Source organism: Chelmon rostratus, chromosome 4 (genome assembly GCF_017976325.1).
Source record: "Chelmon rostratus isolate fCheRos1 chromosome 4, fCheRos1.pri, whole genome shotgun sequence".
NCBI lineage: Eukaryota > Metazoa > Chordata > Actinopteri > Chaetodontiformes > Chaetodontidae > Chelmon > Chelmon rostratus.
Window position 1 is genome coordinate 8,004,256 of NC_055661.1, and position 17,229 is coordinate 8,021,484.

The window sequence follows — 17,229 nt, forward strand, 5'->3', positions numbered from 1 at the left end:
ATGCTGTCAATCAATCACAACATATTATATAGGCTGCCACACAGAAGAGCCCATGTACCCTGGTCTGCAGACTGATTGAGTCTTGTACACTGACAGAATTCAGGACCCCTCACCTCCATCTACTGTCAGGGGCCCCAAACCTCCTAGCAACGCCCCTGCAGGACAGAATACACTCGTGTACTCTCTGTGAAAACCTCAGCACACTCTCAGTGCCTCTGAACAATGTTGCCAATATACCGCTGACTGACTGAATGGGTGCCTGGACGACTGATACACTGATTTCTGAGGCTGCGTGTGTGTTTTCTGACAGATGAATAAACGTGCAGATGATATTAATAACCTAGCTGAATTGATGATTATTGCAGTGAAAGTGTGTCTCATGTGTTCTCCTCCACGGCTCAGCTCGTACCGCTCCGGGGGAAATAACCATTCTGTTAGCGGATGCTGTTATTGGCTCGCAGGGAGAAGACGCCCTACATAGCCTCGTTTCCACAGCACTGATAGCCAGGCTTTACTCGTTATTCATGAAATTACTTCTGGCAAGAAAGCTGTTCTTGTGCCCCCGGTAGTCTGTTTGTTTGCCTGTCAGCAGGATATCGCACAAACCTAATGAACAGATTGCCTGAAATGTGGTGCACTGGCCTCAGGTTTAAGTTTTTAGTGAGGATCCACAAGCTTGGATTTCTGCCACTGGATGATTCGTATTTATTTTCACCCATGACATCAGTGCTTCCACTGGGCCGGTACTCACCAGTATGGAGTACTGGCATATTAGATGTCTGCCCAGCTTTCTAATTAGTTAGTACTGCCACTTCCAATCAATGTATAGGTACTAGTGGTGCAGTTTTTGTAAACAAGCAATTAGAGGAGGCAACAATCTGCAGTTGGTGTTAAAGGAACATGTTTAGTCACAAAGCTGCTGGATAAAATTATGAAGATTAAATTATTCACTCTCATGAATCGCTGTTAAAATTTAATATTACATGGGATTTTTGCAGCTTGATGTTAATAGCTTTACTGCATAATTTGTGTCCTGCAGGTGCATCGCTGCTGGTTCAGAGTACAGCCCGTTTTTTTCAATGCCGAAGCGCTGAAAGAAATGTCGAGCCATGCAGCGCCAGCTTACAATGTTGCATCTGTCATTGTGCTCCAGAAAGACTCAAGAAGCAAAACTGCTTCAGAGAGACAGTTAAAGTAGATGATTGACAGTTGTCTCCCTCACATCAGTGTGAACCCTTCCTGTAGGGACGACGTACAAAAAACATACCACCACTCATTTCAACTCTCAATTCATCTGATTTGGTATCTGGAAAAAATGTGGCAGTTGTTCTGGACCCAAATTTCTCTTTAAATATCCAATAAAATCGGTATCTGAACAAATTTATGGCCAGAAATTGGCCACGAAATTACTCAACCATACTTATCAAAAGTATATCAAAAAGAGAGGTCTGAAAGCATCTTTTCCTCTAGTTTACGTAGCAGTGAAAACCTCAGTGCTGCTGCTTTACTGCTTTCTATGGGTTCATGCATGTTGTACCTGTGGCCACGCCCCAATCATTGATTGATTGATCGATGCTGATGTTTTTCCTTTGACAAATGATGGAGTTTCACATGGCCACAAGTGCACCAAGTGAACATGCAGCTTTCTGCCCCATATGATTTAGTTTGGATTTAAAAGCCTTTTACTGACCAGAGTGTTATCATTTAGTTGTGCTTTTGGCCATCCCTGAATTTAAGTCCAATATTCACTGTCGCTATGTTTTTGGTCTCCACCAACTCCTGAGTGAAATATCTGACTCTTAAGTAGCCCACTGTTCGCCCCTCTCATTAGCACAGATCATTTAAAAACACACTGTCCTGGTGGTATTTCCTGAATCCCCATAGACTCTTTTAAAGGTCCAGTCTGTAAGATTTAGGGGGATCTATTGGCAGAAAATGAATATAATATTCACAATTGCTTTGTCTTATTCCAAAAATATTGTTGTGTTTTTGTTACCTTATGATGAATATATCTAGAGAGGAAGTGGTTCCACGGAGTCTGCCATGTTGAACCGCAATGTTTTTGCAGTAGCCCAGAACAGACAAGCCAAACACTTCTTTCATGTTTTTAGTGACCACTGTAGGGGAGGGTGAGACGAGGGGTATGCAGTTGGTTGCAATCTGTAACCTCACTGCTAGATGCCACTAAAACCTACACACTGGACCTTTAACCATCTGGTTGAAAACTGTGTCCAGTGAATTTTTAGAGCATTTTCACTAAATTTGCTGCCTGCTGTGGCCAGAAATGGCACTATGGAAGCTGTGACAGCTAAACAGTGACCTGATGCCAGATTCGGGTGATGATTAGGTTCGTCATTCGTCACTCTGACTGACCTCTTCTCACTTATGAGGAAGTGATGACCCCTGTGTGGAAACTGGATTTTTCCTGAAAGAGACACAGGATAACACATACACACACACACACAGAGACAGAGAGAGACAGAGAGAGAGAGACAGCAATAGAGAGCCCAGTATTTTTTGGCTTCGTATGAAAGACAGCTGTAGATTTCCGATCATGTCTCAGACTGCCTGGGGACATGCAACAGCGGTCTTTGTTCCACTGTTATGACAGAACAGTGGAGGAAGGGAGGGAATCGTTTCAAAAACAGGAAATCAATCAAAGAATGGATGCAAAATGACCAATAAATACCTGCCCTTTGCAAGGAATTTAGAAGTGTATATACGGTGCATGTCTGATGACTTGGGGCTGCACATGCACCTACACCTGTATGCAATGTACCAGTTCGAGGCTATAAGGTTGTCCAGCGGTCTTTGATATGACCTTTTTACTCTGTGCTCAAAGTGACACTAAGTGACTCAGAAGACATTTGCTGATTTAAAAAAAAAAAAAAACATGACCAAACTGTTAAAATAAGAACAATTAAACCTCCAAAGCCACTGTGGTTACAGTCCCATTTGGAGTTTATTTAAAATGTTATCCTTTACAATGTTAAAATGCACTTTTGTCCCATACCTGTACATAACTCATAGGTCATGCCTCTAGGGAGGAAGTAGGGAAAGTGCCATTGCTCCTCCGCCACTGGCCCACATTTGTTTTAAGGTCACTGATCATGATTGAATGATGATTGAAACAGGTGAACTTTGCCAGATTTATTCAGTTTGTCTAACCATCTTCACATGATCAACTGCTTAAAGGAAAATGTCCTCTCGTTTTATACACAAAATGTACAACATTAAACACAGTGAGTGAAAGTACAATGTGTCATTGGCAAGAGATAAATGATGAGTTGTTTGGCAAGAACATGAATGTATGTCTGTGTGTCTGTGTGTCTGTCTGTCTGCCTGCATGTCAACTCAATAGTGTCACAAACTGCAAGATGCAGTCACCAAACTTTACAGGTGTGTGATTGAGATCAAAATCAAGGCTTAGTTCAGAGGTGAGTGAGGTCCAACCCATGAGTACTCCAAACGTCAACACATTGAGGGAAATCACAGCTGGTGTGATCCCACTGCAAGATGATCTCTTGTTGAAGCAAAATTTTAATGATTTCAACCTCTCAAATGAGAATGTTTGCTTGCTTTCTTAGTCAGATGTGACAGTAAAAGGAATATGCTTTGGGTTATGAACTGCTGGTGTTATGGAGAAAACAAGAATTTGAAGACGTCACCACTGGCTCTGGGAATTCTTTACTACTTGCTAATGTAATAGTTTAAGCGATCAAACAGTTTATAGAAGAAATAAGTGGTAGATTGTTTGAAAATGAAAACAATCGTCAGCTGCATCTTCACTAGGTACCCTAATCATAACAGGAGAGGAAGTATGGCTTGTGTATGGACACTCTGACTTAGCTTGAAACGTGCACACTGGGCGATTTTCTTTCATAGATTCTTTTATCCAGAGCAGCAAACATGCATGTCAGAGAATTTTCACTGATGCTCTGTTTGATTACTAAATACTAAATGATAAAGCATGCTTTGATAGAGCCAGGAGGGATTTGGTATCTTGTTATTTATCGCCCTCTACTGGTCATGGGAGAGTATGGGACATGATGTGATATTGTGAATGACTGTAAAGCTTCAGTAGACATCAGTGATAGTAAAATGTTAAATATTTAGTGTTGCATTTTTTTTATCTCTAACAGTGAGACTAATGTGACATTTCTATGTGCTTGGCTTTTTTTTTTTTTTTTTTTTTGGCAATAACTGTAACTAAATTTGTTGGCCCATCTGCACCACACTACCATATAGCCTGTAATGTTTATCACAGATTGCTCAGAGTCAAACTCTGCTGAGATGATAATCATTTTAAAAACATGCTCCACATCATTGCTTTGTATAGGTTTGCATTTGTGTGCTTTTTCAAAACTGCAAATGTGCAAAATCGTGGCCAGCAGCTGGAGGGGTAAGTAGCTGCAAGACTAGATCCCCCTGTACCGGGATAAAGAGCAGGGACTGTCCTGAAAGTGTTCGCAAGCATCAAGTGGTGACAGTCTGGCAAGGCAGGCCCAGCAGAACAGCTGTCCACACCTAGAACACGTCATCATGTTACATCCTTTGTTCTTCTGCAACACAAAACACAGCAACGTATGTATTAGTGAAGCCAGAAAACAGACATCCTTTCTGTGAACACATGACTAAACACAAGCTCACGAGTTCATGTCTCTGTGTGCCAGTAAGTGTGAACAGGTGAGTAAATAAATACCTGTATTCTGGTGTAGCAGTGAGGGCAGTGCTTGCAATTGAAGACTATCCAGTCCTCACTCAGATACTCCTCCATAGTGAACTGCAGTACATTGTGGCCGTATTTGCTCTCCAGGACGTGCCGCCTTTGCTTATTGCCAGTGGCATAGTCGTCCCACAGAGCCTTCAACCCCGCTGACACACACAGATGCACAGAGCATGACGTCAGATACGCAGCGAGACACATGTGCATCCACACAAACTGAATGTACAATCCAGGGGGGTGACTAAAGGTTTACCAAAGGTTGCCTGCTATCTACAGCATTATTAAAGGTCGACCAGTCACTTCAGCTGCTTCCACTATGGTTCCTCTCTGACCAATGTTACATAAAAATATTTCAGTCTTTTGCAAAGAAAACAGTCTTAGTCTACAATTTATTAATTTAATAGTTAATTGATTATACGACTCTTAGTACTAATATTTGTGGGTAACCCCAGGCTTGAAGAGCTGCTAATCATAGAACATTGCCTCTACACCAGGTTACTTCAGACATTTATCCACTCTGAGTAATTTAGCAGGAAAAGCTTAATACATATTTAAAATCAGTCGATTCATGGAAAATATTATTTCAGTTTATGGTCGTCTCACAACACAAAACATGTACCAAGCCAATGTTCAGGCATTGGCTTGGTAAAAACATTGTAGTTCCAGCTTGTCATGTGTCAGTGCCATTTCCAGGTGTGCTGATCACAAAAACCCCCACAAAAAAACAAACACACACACACCCACACATGCTTGTATACCTTGCGACTGCGGCAGGTCTGCTTTGGTTTGCTCTGCATCATCTTCTGTGTGTTTTTTCATATTGCCGTTGGCCTGGCAGTCAGGTCCATGGTAAGTCTTTCTGCAGGCGACACAGAAAGCAAAGCCACACACAGAGCACATCGCTGCATTGCTGGACTTCTCCTGAATGACGGCCGAACCACAGGAAAGCCGAGGACAGTACACCACATCTTAGGAGAGGGGACACACACACACACACACTCTTCCATGAATCCCTTTTTAAATCAAATGATGTTTTTTTATTAATGAGAACATGCTGAAATGCTGTTTGGTCTGGTTTGATGGCTGTTTTTTTATGTGTGCATGTGTGTTAGTCTTGTTTTCACAGTTGGCTTGAGAATAGCAGCTGAAAATCACAAACATGATATGAAACAAACAAACAAAAAAGAAACATTTTAATAGACTCCTGTGCAGCGACCAATAGAAAACATGCTTTGACCCTCCTAGAGGTGTTGCCATATTCTTATCTCTGGCCATTCCAACGTATAAAGGCTTAGTATACATCCTCAGTTTTACATGAACACACTGAAAGGGAAACGCACCAGCCATACAGTCCAGAGTATTCTGTAGCAGGAGACGATCATAGCGGCTGAACAGCTCCTCCTCCACCAGACTCTTCACCTGCCAAACATAAAAACACAGCAGCAAAGAGGGCAGAAACAGACAGAGTTAAGTTAAAGTACTTCTTTCAGCACAGCTCTAAAGAAAAAAACGAAAGTGCTCTTTCGTTGCCCAGCATCAAAATGCCTCACAACACAAGAGAGACCTCCAGGAGGCAGGTGCAGTTGGAGGAGAGAGCAGGTCAGGACTGTACCTGTGCAGGTGTAGGAGTGGCGGTGCAGTCTGCCTGAGGGCAGGTGACACCCCGGACGTTCCCCTCTGTTATCTGGAGCTTACAGAACTGGCCAAGACAGACCTGGCAGAAGATGTGGCCACAGTCGGACAGTTGCACACAGTCTGAACCGAGACAGCTCATAAAACACACACCACAGTCAAACACCATGGTGGCAAACTGTTTCTGTTGCTGGTCCGCGTCATAGATCAAGAGCTGGGACAGGAGAGCTTGTGACGGAGTTAAGGAGAGACCGGAGAGGGTTTGGTCTCCATTTGGAGAGGGCTCTCTCGGGTGGATCGGCAGAGAAGCAGCTCCTTGTACACTTTGATCTAGCGGGCATGAAACGCTCCCTTCATGCAGGAAATCTTCCTGCCCACTTTGATCAGCCTGAGCAACTGCTGCTGAAGACAGATCATGTAATGGGTCCTGGGTGCTGTGTTCAACAGAGGGGAGCTCCAGCAGAGTATGGATGTGCAGAAACCTGAGAGCATCTTCTTTAAGAAACTGTGCCCAGGTGAAGAGCACCACAGCGCCTCCGGTGGCCTGGTAGAGATCAGTGAGCTGATCGCCCAGCAAAGAGAGCTGCAGGAGGAGAGCACAAATAGCCTGATCTTATTAACCAATCTTTATTGGCCCTCATCTCTCTCTCTCTCTGTTTGTGACACACAGCAGCAAGTCGTCAATACAACCGATAACGTTTTAATTGACCCACATTGTGTCTAATGATTACCTGTGCGTGTGTCAGCCAGGTGCAGGTGAGGCTGAAGGAGGGAGGGGAGGATGATGGGTAGTCCTCAGGGAGTTCAAAGGTCAGAAGCAGAGGAGGGAGGAATGACATCTCATACTGCCTCAGAGTTTCACCTCAAGAATGAAAACAACACGACAACATGAGCAAAGTAAAAAATACTTGAAGAAACTGTCCTGGTTTCAGCATTCTTTCTTTCTGAACTGAACTTATCCATATATATCACTTTACTTCAGTCTGTTTGTTGTTGTTGTTTTCATTCTTAACTCTAAAATACATTTAAAAAATGGCATACAAATATATAAATATATCATACTAACAATGTATCATAGTTTGTACAGTTACGGCTCCTAAACACATTGGTAATAATGCACACCCTGCTGTCCCTCGTCGAGTTATTTACCTTCTTTCAGGGCCACAGTGAAGTTTGCCGGCAGCTCAGCAGATACTCGGATTTCTCCGGCAGCCCTCGACTCATCCCGGACGAACTCCTCCGAACCGAAGATACTGTGAAGAGCGAGCAGCTCGTCTTCCTGTTCCTGTGTGTCCGCACTCATAACTCCAGGCGAACACGGATACGAACTTCACCTCCTCCCCGCACTGTTTGTGAGGCTGCTTCAGCGTAGAAGTTGTATTAGTTTGTCTCCTGCTGGAGTTGACTGTCCTGTATGTGGAATTGCGGCTGTTTCACTCGGCGAGCGGTGACTGACTGAGTTAAAGGTCCTCGTTGGGTCTTGGCTGTTCGCAGGGAGTCTGGTCCAGCCTGCTCCTGGTCTGTGGCGGTCCGTCCCTCTGTTGACTCATCTGAGTCTGATGCAAGGCTGGGGATACGGCAGCAACATCAGTCTACAGTGCTGCTCTTATGATTATGCAAAACAGGCCAACATGAGTCATGAGCCATTTAAGGTCATCATGTCAAACACACCTTTCTATGCGCAAGTAACCAGTGTGTTGTTGTAAAGAGCTGACTGATACATCCAAACAAAAATAAGACATTTATTTGAGATCACAGACATGTAATGTCATTTAAACAGCGTATAAACAGTGGTACAGGCCAGTACAGTTTTGAGATGCTTCTAGTTTAATCGAGTTCTCCCATTTTATGATAGGCCTACTTTATACTTCACTACATTTCATTGGGAATTATTGTATTTTTTATTCCACTACATTTATCAGACAGTTGTAGTTGGGGTCCTGACCACTGTAGAAATCACTGGACTAAAAATCCTATAAGTATATAAAATGGTTGCTTACAATTTGCTTGTAAAACTTTACATGTTTACTCAAGTAAGATTTTGAATGCAGGACCTATTGTTGTATTTTTACATTGTTGTACTTGTACAGAAGTAAAGGATCTGGGTCACAAGGTCCAGTCACAGTCTCTTCATTCAGACACATACAAGCTCCTCATTCAGTAGGCATCATTTTCTAACCTGCAGATATGTCACTAGAAGATTAAACCCTGGCTGCAAGCCCACAGGGAACAACCCCGTTCATTCCACACCAGAATACATGAATACATAATAGACTACAAGATACACTGTCATTGTTTTTTTTCTTCAAATCTATGTATGATGCAAGTGTAATATTTGTCCTGAGGGTGGTGCTAAAGGAAAGGGCATTGCAGCTGAGTCCTTACAGCTTTCTGTTCTTTAATTAATTTGATATTTGAATAAATTAAAGGCATGACCATGGCAACAGTAGTTTGACTAAAAAATTAAATAAAATCTCAACTCAAGGTCCATTTACTAATTTTTCCCAATGCTTTTAACTGCATCTTAAGGTCTTCATCAGCAGTTGGAGTCATGTGATAAGTAATAGTGTTAGTCACAATGTTTACATATAAAGACAACATATGCAAAAATATGGTCCTGGTTTCCACTGAAATTTTTCCTAAATATGTCAAGGCAAGGGTACAGATAGGGACAGGCGTTATTCAGCGATTATTTCAATATCAGAACAGATTGCAAACCATTAGGTATAAATAAGAGAAATCATTATGGCACAAAATATTATTGTTACGGCTCATATTTATATAAAACTAGTCAGAGTCAGAGAAAAAAATGAGGTAACAGAAGTTCATTGTAAAATAAGGCAGAAAAAGTTGTACTTCAGTTGTTAGTAAGTGTGTGAAATGTTAGTGTCCATCAGTTGTAGCTGTAGTTTTCTTTCAGATTGACTTGTTTCTCCAAGACGTTCTCTGCCATGCTCAAGGGCTTGGGGACTGTTTTGGATTTCAGCAGGGCAGTCAAGGTGCTGTGGCCTGTTTGGGATTTAAACACAACACTCTTCTGGGTGCCTTCAGGGGACACTGGATTGCGAGAGACAGAAAGATAAAAAGTATTTACATGCTCTGTTCATCCAAAGGACAAAACTTAATCAATATTCATTTAACTTATCCCTCAGATATCACAGATTCAAACCACTATAGCAAAGTCACACATTGTCATTTATTGCTATTTGTGGTCTGAGCTTCATTGCTCCGGGGTAAGGTTTAAGGGCTGGTGTTGTTTGGGTTTGCTGGGTTGTAACTGAGTCCCACCTGACACCCGCATACACTCTTTCTTGTGTCTGTCATCCCATGACTTCAGTTTGCAGGTCCTGGAGCAGTAGAAGACCTTGTGGCAGCGGGTACAAGCAGCCAGCTTCACAGCCACAGAGCGACCGCAGTGATAGCAGAACTTAAAAGCTGGCTTCCTAAGAGAAGATTTCCCCACAGAGGGTTGGAAACAGGGAATAGAAAAACAAAAGGACAATATGCAGGTGTCGTACATGAGTGTGTGTATGTACCTGTGTTTTTCTATTATGGGTGGTAGACTTTCACAGCTGGGGAGGGGTATGTTTGAGGAATCAGCACCTGCCTCTGTGTGCACAAATCCCTCTGTGCTGCTGGTACCTGTTACATAAATACAGCACACACACACACACACACACACACACACACTGTGATTTACAGTCATAATCAAAAAACAAATAGCCATGTGTTTGTACTGACTAGTCAATGTGAGGTGTTGTTCTCTCGCTAAATTCTCTCTCTCCTGGCCAGCAGTCTGTCTCAGCAGATCTCCCATCATGCTCAGCAGCTGGTGCTGTGCTTTGAATGTTTCCCTCTGCCGCATGTTCAGAGCGTGGAAGGGAGTGTTGGCAATATCCAAGTCCTGAATAGTAAGATATAACCGACAGACAGCTGTTCAGATTAAGTATTAATGTATGAGTGCAAATGTAAACTCCATTGGAACACAAAATAGTTGTTGAATCAACAACTCTCTGACAAAACTAAACCTTCTAGTGTTAACTAAGTTCTGATTTACTGCAAGGCTTTTGGTTTTGACTGAATCTAATTGAAATGCATGCAGTGTTTTTACAGTTGGTGTGTTACCTGGTTGAAGGAGTGGTGTGCATAGTCGACTGCGGTTCCCACAACATCTCCCACCGTAACTGGCATCAAGATGTTGGCACCAGCCTTAGCTAACATGTCCAACTACATCAAAGATACACGCACACACACACACAAACACACACACAACTTGTTACTAAACATTTTTTCCTCCAAAAACCCAAGTACAGAGAACATCTTTCTTTGTTTACTATTTTGAAGACGATCGCACTGATACAACAATAATGTTTTCTTGAGTTTAATTAAATGTGGCTCATTTGAGGCCACTAAGAACACAGCTATCTGTGTTGTTTTGGGACGCAACATATTTCTCAAAGAAAAGTGATCTTGGCACACCTGTGTGCAGACAGAAACAAGTGTGTCTGTAAACAAGTAGAGGAGATAGAGAAATAAAAGAAATAAAGAAATAAAATAGACATCATCAGCATGGTCAATTTGACTGCTGACTCTGAACACTTGCGGGTTCTTAGTTTCATTTTTCGTGTGTTTCATGTTCCATTAAGGGGAATGGGATGTCTCTCTACAGTTCATACCACTGTACCTTTAGGATGAATACCTGTCAAACATTTTCATCAACATATATGGCTATTTGTCTGTGCATGTGTGCTTGCGTACCAGCTTAGCTCTGTTGCCACCTAAGTGATAGTTGATGTTGGCGAGGGCACAGAGGGCACTGCCGACCCTGCAGCCCAGGGGGATGTTGGGATTTGCACCTCCTTTCAACAGCTCCTCCACCGCCTGGGCAAAGAAAAGAAACAGGTCCAGGACAAAGTGAGGGTTTTGTACGTGTGTGTGTGTGTGTGTGTGGGGGGGGGGGGGGGGGGGGGGGGGGGGGGGGGGGTAGGTGGTGTACCAGGTCATTCCCAGTCGCTATAGCCAGGGAGAGAGGTGAGTGTCCACTCCAGAGGAGGTCTGTGCTGGCTCTGTGGGAGAGCAGCAGGGCCACTACCTTACTGGCATTCTGCAAAAAAACAAACGCACAAGTCCTTTAAATAGACAGCACTGATGTGGTGAGAAAACTTCATGACAGAAATCAAAGGTTTTGGAACTACTTAGTAGATACCTGAATATTAAATATATCCTTCGCCAGATTACTACCTTACATTTTAGAGAATAAATGTGCTTCCAAGCACAGTAAACATAATATATTAAACAAAACAAATACCTTGGACTCATTGCAGTGTGTGTGTGTCATTTGCAGAGCATGTGTGCCTAACATGTATTGTTACATGAATAAATTCAACATGGTGGGTTGTCATGTGTGCAACATGCTGCAGATTAGAACAGCCAACATTATTGGTGGTATGTATAGGTGTGAGTGTGCGCATGCACGGTATGTACTGACCCGGTAGTCACTGTCTCTCTGGCAGGCCACGTGCAAGGCTGTTCGGCCTCCTTCTTTGAGAGGTGGCCTCTCATTTGCACTCAGTGGTTCCTGTGTCTTCAGGAAAATCTTTAAAAAAAACCCCAAAAAGAATGAAGTTTGAAAACTGAACTGCCACCTCAACAATTATTATTGATGACCCAAAAAAGCTTAATGAATAAAAGCACACACACCTTATCTGGTTCATAGATCTCATTCTGATCGTATGCCCGTGCATCTGGGTCAGTGACAGCGTGGAGCAGCAACTCTGTGATTCTGGGACCTGCTGGACCTGGCAGTGCTGCAGCTACATGCAGGGGATACAGACCTTTCCTCTAGAAAAAGGATGAGGGGAGTTTTATAGCTCATGGAAACAATGGAGAGGGGTTTGAATTTTGAGGCTCACTCATTTGTTTTGGCTCAATAAACGTTAATCCCGTAAACGCTAAAACAGATTACAAAAAATAGACCCTTAATAAACTGAACTCTGATGATGGTTTCCACTAAAAAGATTCCTTCCGTAAGTACAAAAAATAATATCCTGCCTCAGGGGGAAGGGGAATGTCAGTGCGAGCTCCGCACAGCAGCAACCTCCTGACGGCCTCAGTGTCAGCCGCCATGACGGCTAAAAAGAGGATGGGCATGGGGATCCTGGACACGTTGGGGTCAGCTCCCCGCTCCAATAACAGCTTCAGGGTGTTCAAACGAACACTTTGTCTGGTCAGACAGGCACACAACACACTGAATTCACACAGAGACACACACACAAAACCTGTATCATCAGAACAGAACAATCACAACAGCACAAGACAGAACTGACTTGATTTTCAAGGCAGCCATTTTCCGTGCAGTCTCCTGTGCGTCAGAGCACAGAGGAATCCCTGCGCCACTCAGCGCTTCTGCTGAGTGCTGCATCACTTCCTCTGTGACCTGGATGCTGTAGCTGCTAATGGAGCAGGTGGAGTCAAAGGTCGGTTTTGGTGTCAGTTCTTTGTCTTTGTCAATATTCCTTACTCTCTTCTCTACATCTTCCTCAACCCCCTCCCTCACCTCCATATTCTCTATTCCTTCTGCTCCTCTCCTCTCACCAAGCTCAACATCCTCCTCTTTCTTTTCTCTCTTCTTAAATTCTATTCCCACCTCACTTTCTCCATTTTCCCATGTTTGATCACATCTGCTCTCTAGCTCTCTTTCTACCCCTTCGCTATCTTTCTCATCCTCCCTTCTACTCCTTTCTTCCTCTCTGTACCGTCTGTCTCCCTCTTTCTCCTTGCTCTGCTCCTGCTGTAGGTGTTCGGTGTCTGAGGGGGTCTCAGGCTCATTCAGGCCAGGCCAGCGCTCAGTGTTGAGCTCACTGTCACTGGACACTTTACTGCTGTGATGTAAGATGTGCTCTGTTACTTCATCTGCTGTCCTGAAAATACCACAAAAAAAAAAAACATTGTAAACTAATACATTAGCTTGTTCTAGAGACATGTTTCATAACTGGTCAAAGGGGGTAACAGTGTTATAGGGAGTAACAAAAGAGGTCATATCTGTGACATTCCTACTGGTCAGAGAGGTGGCTCTGGTTGGTGTGGCTGCTCAGGGTTGGGTTAGTGGTCTGAGGCCTGTAATTAAATCCGGGTGTATCTGCACAGAAGTCCACTTGGCTGCTTTGGGCACTATTCCCACATGTAGATGGGGACCTCAAAACCTGATGACACATTACAAGGCAAGTTGCTTAATTTGTCTGTACGAAACACGGTTTCATACATGTGAGCCACAGGATATAGAAGTGATGAGGAAACATAGATAAAAACAACATCAGGTAGAAGCTTACTTGAGTTTTGGCAAGTGGTTCAGCGAAAGTGGTGTTCAGAGACTGAAAAGGATAGTAGAGGACATGACACACAGCCAGCGCAGACATGCCTTCACAGTTCAACTTGTCAACATCAGCACCCATATCCAACAACAGCTGGATCACATCATTACGGCAATTTACCTGACAAGTACAAGAAACAAGACACAACAATCAGAGAGACACATGTGATTAAAACCAAACAACTAACCTTTGGATCTTTTATTTCTTTATTTATCTCTTCTGTTCTAATTGTTAACGGTAATGTTGAATATCTGACTGCACTGTAGTTATTTTCAACCTGGACAGGAAACCAATTAAAAACCAAAAGGATGAACAACTGAATCAATGTGTTACTGTGGCAGCGATGAGTGCAGTGTGTCCCTGTGAATCTGCTACATCAGGGTGGACCAAACCAGTCTGGAGGATCTGTGACACCACCTGCAGGTCCCCTCGGGAGGCGTGCTGGATCAACAACTCTGAACTGACTTCCAAAGGCCCTTTAGGACCAAAACTTTCCCTGTTCAGAGAGAGAACAGCTGCCACGTCCCAGCCCACATTTTCTGCCTGTATTCTGAGAGAAGCACACACACAAATACAAACATATTAGCAAGCATATTGTCCCAGCTTGCTTGCAGTGCGCTTGCAGTCATACATGTACATGACTGGTGCCAATACAATGTGTTTTGCTATCAGTACTAATGCAACACTTTCTTGATGATGACCTGTGTTTGCGTATGTGAGCCTCCATGCGGGCTTGTAAGGGCAGGGCAGATAGTGGATCTCGCTCATAGCCTCGGTGCGGATAAGCGTCTGGCTCCCACAGCTCGCCATAAAAGTGCTGATCCAACTCTCTTCTTCGGCCAGGGGGCAGCGGCAAGTGGTCGCCATCTGTTGAGTAACTCTCAATGCCAGGGGGAAGGATAAAATTCTCATCTGACAGCAGATCTCCATCCATATCCACCTGAGGAGGATGAGGAGTCAACTGATCGGTTTTGAGTTACACAAAGCTCATATAGTTGTTCATTATAGCAGCACTTTACCTTAGAGTCGGTCCTGGCTTCTGTCTGTAGACCACTAGTGGGAGGCTGGTAAGGAGAAGAGATTCAATGGAGAGAATCAATGAATCAATGGAGTTTTTAAAAAAAAACAACTATAACAAATACAACAATTCAGTGTCTTGTAGATGGCTTGGGACAGCATGACTGTAGGAGAGATGTTTTGCATATTTTTGTCTTGGTCAGACCTGGTTGAGGCTTGGATCTCAGCAGTGTTTTAAAAACAATAAAACAGGTTCGTATTCAACCACATGCATGAAAATGAAGATGCCTTAGCCTGGTATACCTGCTCACCTGTGGGTGAGTCAGCAGCCAGCATGTACCTGAGTCTGAGAATCTGTGGTGGCAGCTGGGTCCACATAGGCAGCATTTTCAGGAAAGCTCCTCAGGCTGAAGCCCTCTTCCACCGAGGCACAGAGCTTCAGGAGGCGCTGCCCAAGCCACAGACCCACATCCTCAAGCCCATCTGAATAACTAATTACACCTGGACCAAACCTCTGGTCAGCGCGGTACAAACCCTGAGAGGAGGTGAGAGGCCCATTGCTATTTACTGATATTAAAAATGTCTATGATATGATATGATGATATTAAAAAAAAAATCTATCCACACGCTTGATCCATCCTGTTCACCTGAAAGGTGGCTCCATCGGGGAACAGCTGTTGTCCATATCCTTCCTTTCTGTTGAGGTAGAACTTGCCAGTGAATTTATGGCCTGTGGGCCAGTAGTAGAGTCCATCCCCATGCCTGTAGTCTTTGTAGAAAGAGCCCTCATAGATCTAGACAAAGTAGGGAAATGCTGGGACACCATTAAAATGGAATTCTGTTTTATATAAGCGTTTTCTGTCTTTCGCGTGGACCATACCACAACAAAACCTTTCTATTACCTCTCCGTTTCTCCAGGTGTACTTTCCCCTGCCGTGTTTTAACCCGTCCATAAAGTCTCCCTCATATCTGGATCCGTCGGGCCACTCCTGAACACTGAGCCCTTGTCGTTTATCTCCGCCGCCCTGGGCTCCTCTATGGCGGTCGCTTCGCCTCCCCGCCCCCGGCTCCGCACCTCCTCTCCCCGGGGTCGCTGCAACACCTTTGCAGGTTGACAGCATTTTTTAGCCTTTCCTGAAATCATTCGCCTGAATCCATTTGAGCACGACGACAGTTTAGAGCCACGGGAAGGACTAACTGAGGCGTTTGGAGGCTAAACTTCAGCTGTCAGAGATCAGATTTGAGTTTTGACTTTTCCTGTAAGCGCAGCGTTGTCATGGCGACAAGAGACTCCCGGGCGGGTGGGGTTCTCGCGCATGCGCAAAAGAAAAAGAAGCGTGAGAAAAGCTGCAGGATTTTTAACCGCAGTAATGATGTTTTTGTTGTTCAGTTATTGAAGGGCGAAGTTCCCGTGGTCGACTTATTAAAGCAGCACAATCTCCACAGATTCACAAATAAAAACATTCAGTTTTATTCCTTTTATTCACCGCATTTCTCAATTTACAGCTTTGAGATAGAAGAAGTGATATGATGGTTTCATTTGAAGAATTAAAAGTTACTCAAAGTTACTCAATTACGATCAAGGAGTGTTTCTCCTAACAAATAGGAGTTTAGACATATCTGCCTTGTTTTTATGCAGTAGAAATTAAGCATTCACAGTTGGAGACAAGCTAAAGAGCCAAATTAAACTGTGGGCACAAATGATCTGCATGTCCTGTGTCCCTGTTTGGAGACTGAACAAGGAAGCAGCCCTTTGCAGAGTGAAGGCAGGGTGGGACAATTAAAGATGAACAGTAGTGAAAAATGAAAGGAAAGTAGGCCATTGTCAGGGAGCATGGATATCCTTGTTAAGTAAAGGGTTCCTCTGTTCAGGGTCAGTGGAGCAGGGCCACCTGTGTGTGTGTGTGTGTGTGTGTAGGTAAGCTCATGCGTCACCTGACACTTTCCCCTGTAACTGGCTCCAGAAGCTGGCTTCAGCCTGCACCTTGCAGGAGGACATCAGCTGCACCCTTTTTAAACTAGCAGTAATAAATAAATAATCAGTTTCAAATGTACGGATAGGCTGTAATGATCCTCACAGCTTCTTTATCCTGTTAATATCCTGTAAGTTTGATAAATTATACAATAATGTTGAATTTAATGTGATTCTGACTTGAAGCTCACTGTAAAAGAGCCAGCCTTTTCAGTTCCCTAGTTTAATCACTCTGATAACACACATCACAGATTAGACCATGATGTGTGTCCTGCCCTCTGCTGCAATTCAAACAAATTAAAAAAAAATTATATATATATATATATATATATATATATATATATATATATATATGTTTGTTCCATTAACTTCCAACACAAAACTCCCCACTTGAATTGTGCAGTTTTGAACGTAGTTCAGAAACCTCATATCTTGGGTTAACCTATTGTCTGTTTAGCAGCTACAGTATGAGCGCAGCACGTTCTCATTGGACACCAGCTGCTCCTGGACGT

The 17,229-nt window shown here is 43.4% G+C and overlaps 2 protein-coding genes across 2 annotated transcripts; both read right to left on the reverse strand.

The window, feature by feature from the left end:
- Nucleotides 1-3,077: 3,077 nt before the first annotated feature.
- Nucleotides 3,078-7,794, reverse strand: LOC121605817 (E3 ubiquitin-protein ligase RNF14-like). The gene is made up of 7 exons (XM_041935910.1): nt 7,508-7,794; nt 7,090-7,220; nt 6,339-6,941; nt 6,067-6,145; nt 5,485-5,694; nt 4,703-4,875; nt 3,078-4,562 (listed from the first exon to the last, which is right to left on the reverse strand). The coding sequence occupies exons 1-7, from the start codon at nt 7,659-7,661 to the stop codon at nt 4,419-4,421; spliced, it is 1,494 nt and encodes a 497-aa protein (XP_041791844.1). The 5' UTR covers nt 7,662-7,794; the 3' UTR covers nt 3,078-4,418.
- A 1,457-nt stretch (nt 7,795-9,251) lies between these two features.
- On the reverse strand, nt 9,252-15,866 carry ankmy1 (ankyrin repeat and MYND domain containing 1). The gene is given in 20 exon segments (XM_041935017.1): nt 9,252-9,415; nt 9,647-9,801; nt 9,895-10,000; nt 10,100-10,262; nt 10,484-10,585; nt 11,117-11,239; nt 11,355-11,462; nt 11,847-11,954; nt 12,059-12,199; nt 12,410-12,581; nt 12,685-13,278; nt 13,415-13,560; nt 13,687-13,848; nt 14,062-14,278; nt 14,430-14,668; nt 14,748-14,792; nt 14,951-14,960; nt 15,057-15,280; nt 15,393-15,539; nt 15,648-15,866. Coding segments are annotated over 20 exon segments (3,345 nt in total).
- Between the last annotated feature and the right edge of the window lie 1,363 nt (nt 15,867-17,229).

Coding starts and splice junctions, on each gene's coding strand:
- LOC121605817 (XM_041935910.1), bottom strand. CDS start 7,661: ATGAGTGCGGACACACAGGAACAGGAAGACGAGCTGCTCGCTCTTCAC. Junction 6,942..7,089: donor CCTGGCTGACACACGCACAG/GTAATCATTAGA, acceptor CTCCTCCTGCAG/CTCTCTTTGCTGGGCGATCA. Junction 6,146..6,338: donor CCACTCCTACACCTGCACAG/GTACAGTCCTGA, acceptor TATGTTTGGCAG/GTGAAGAGTCTGGTGGAGGA.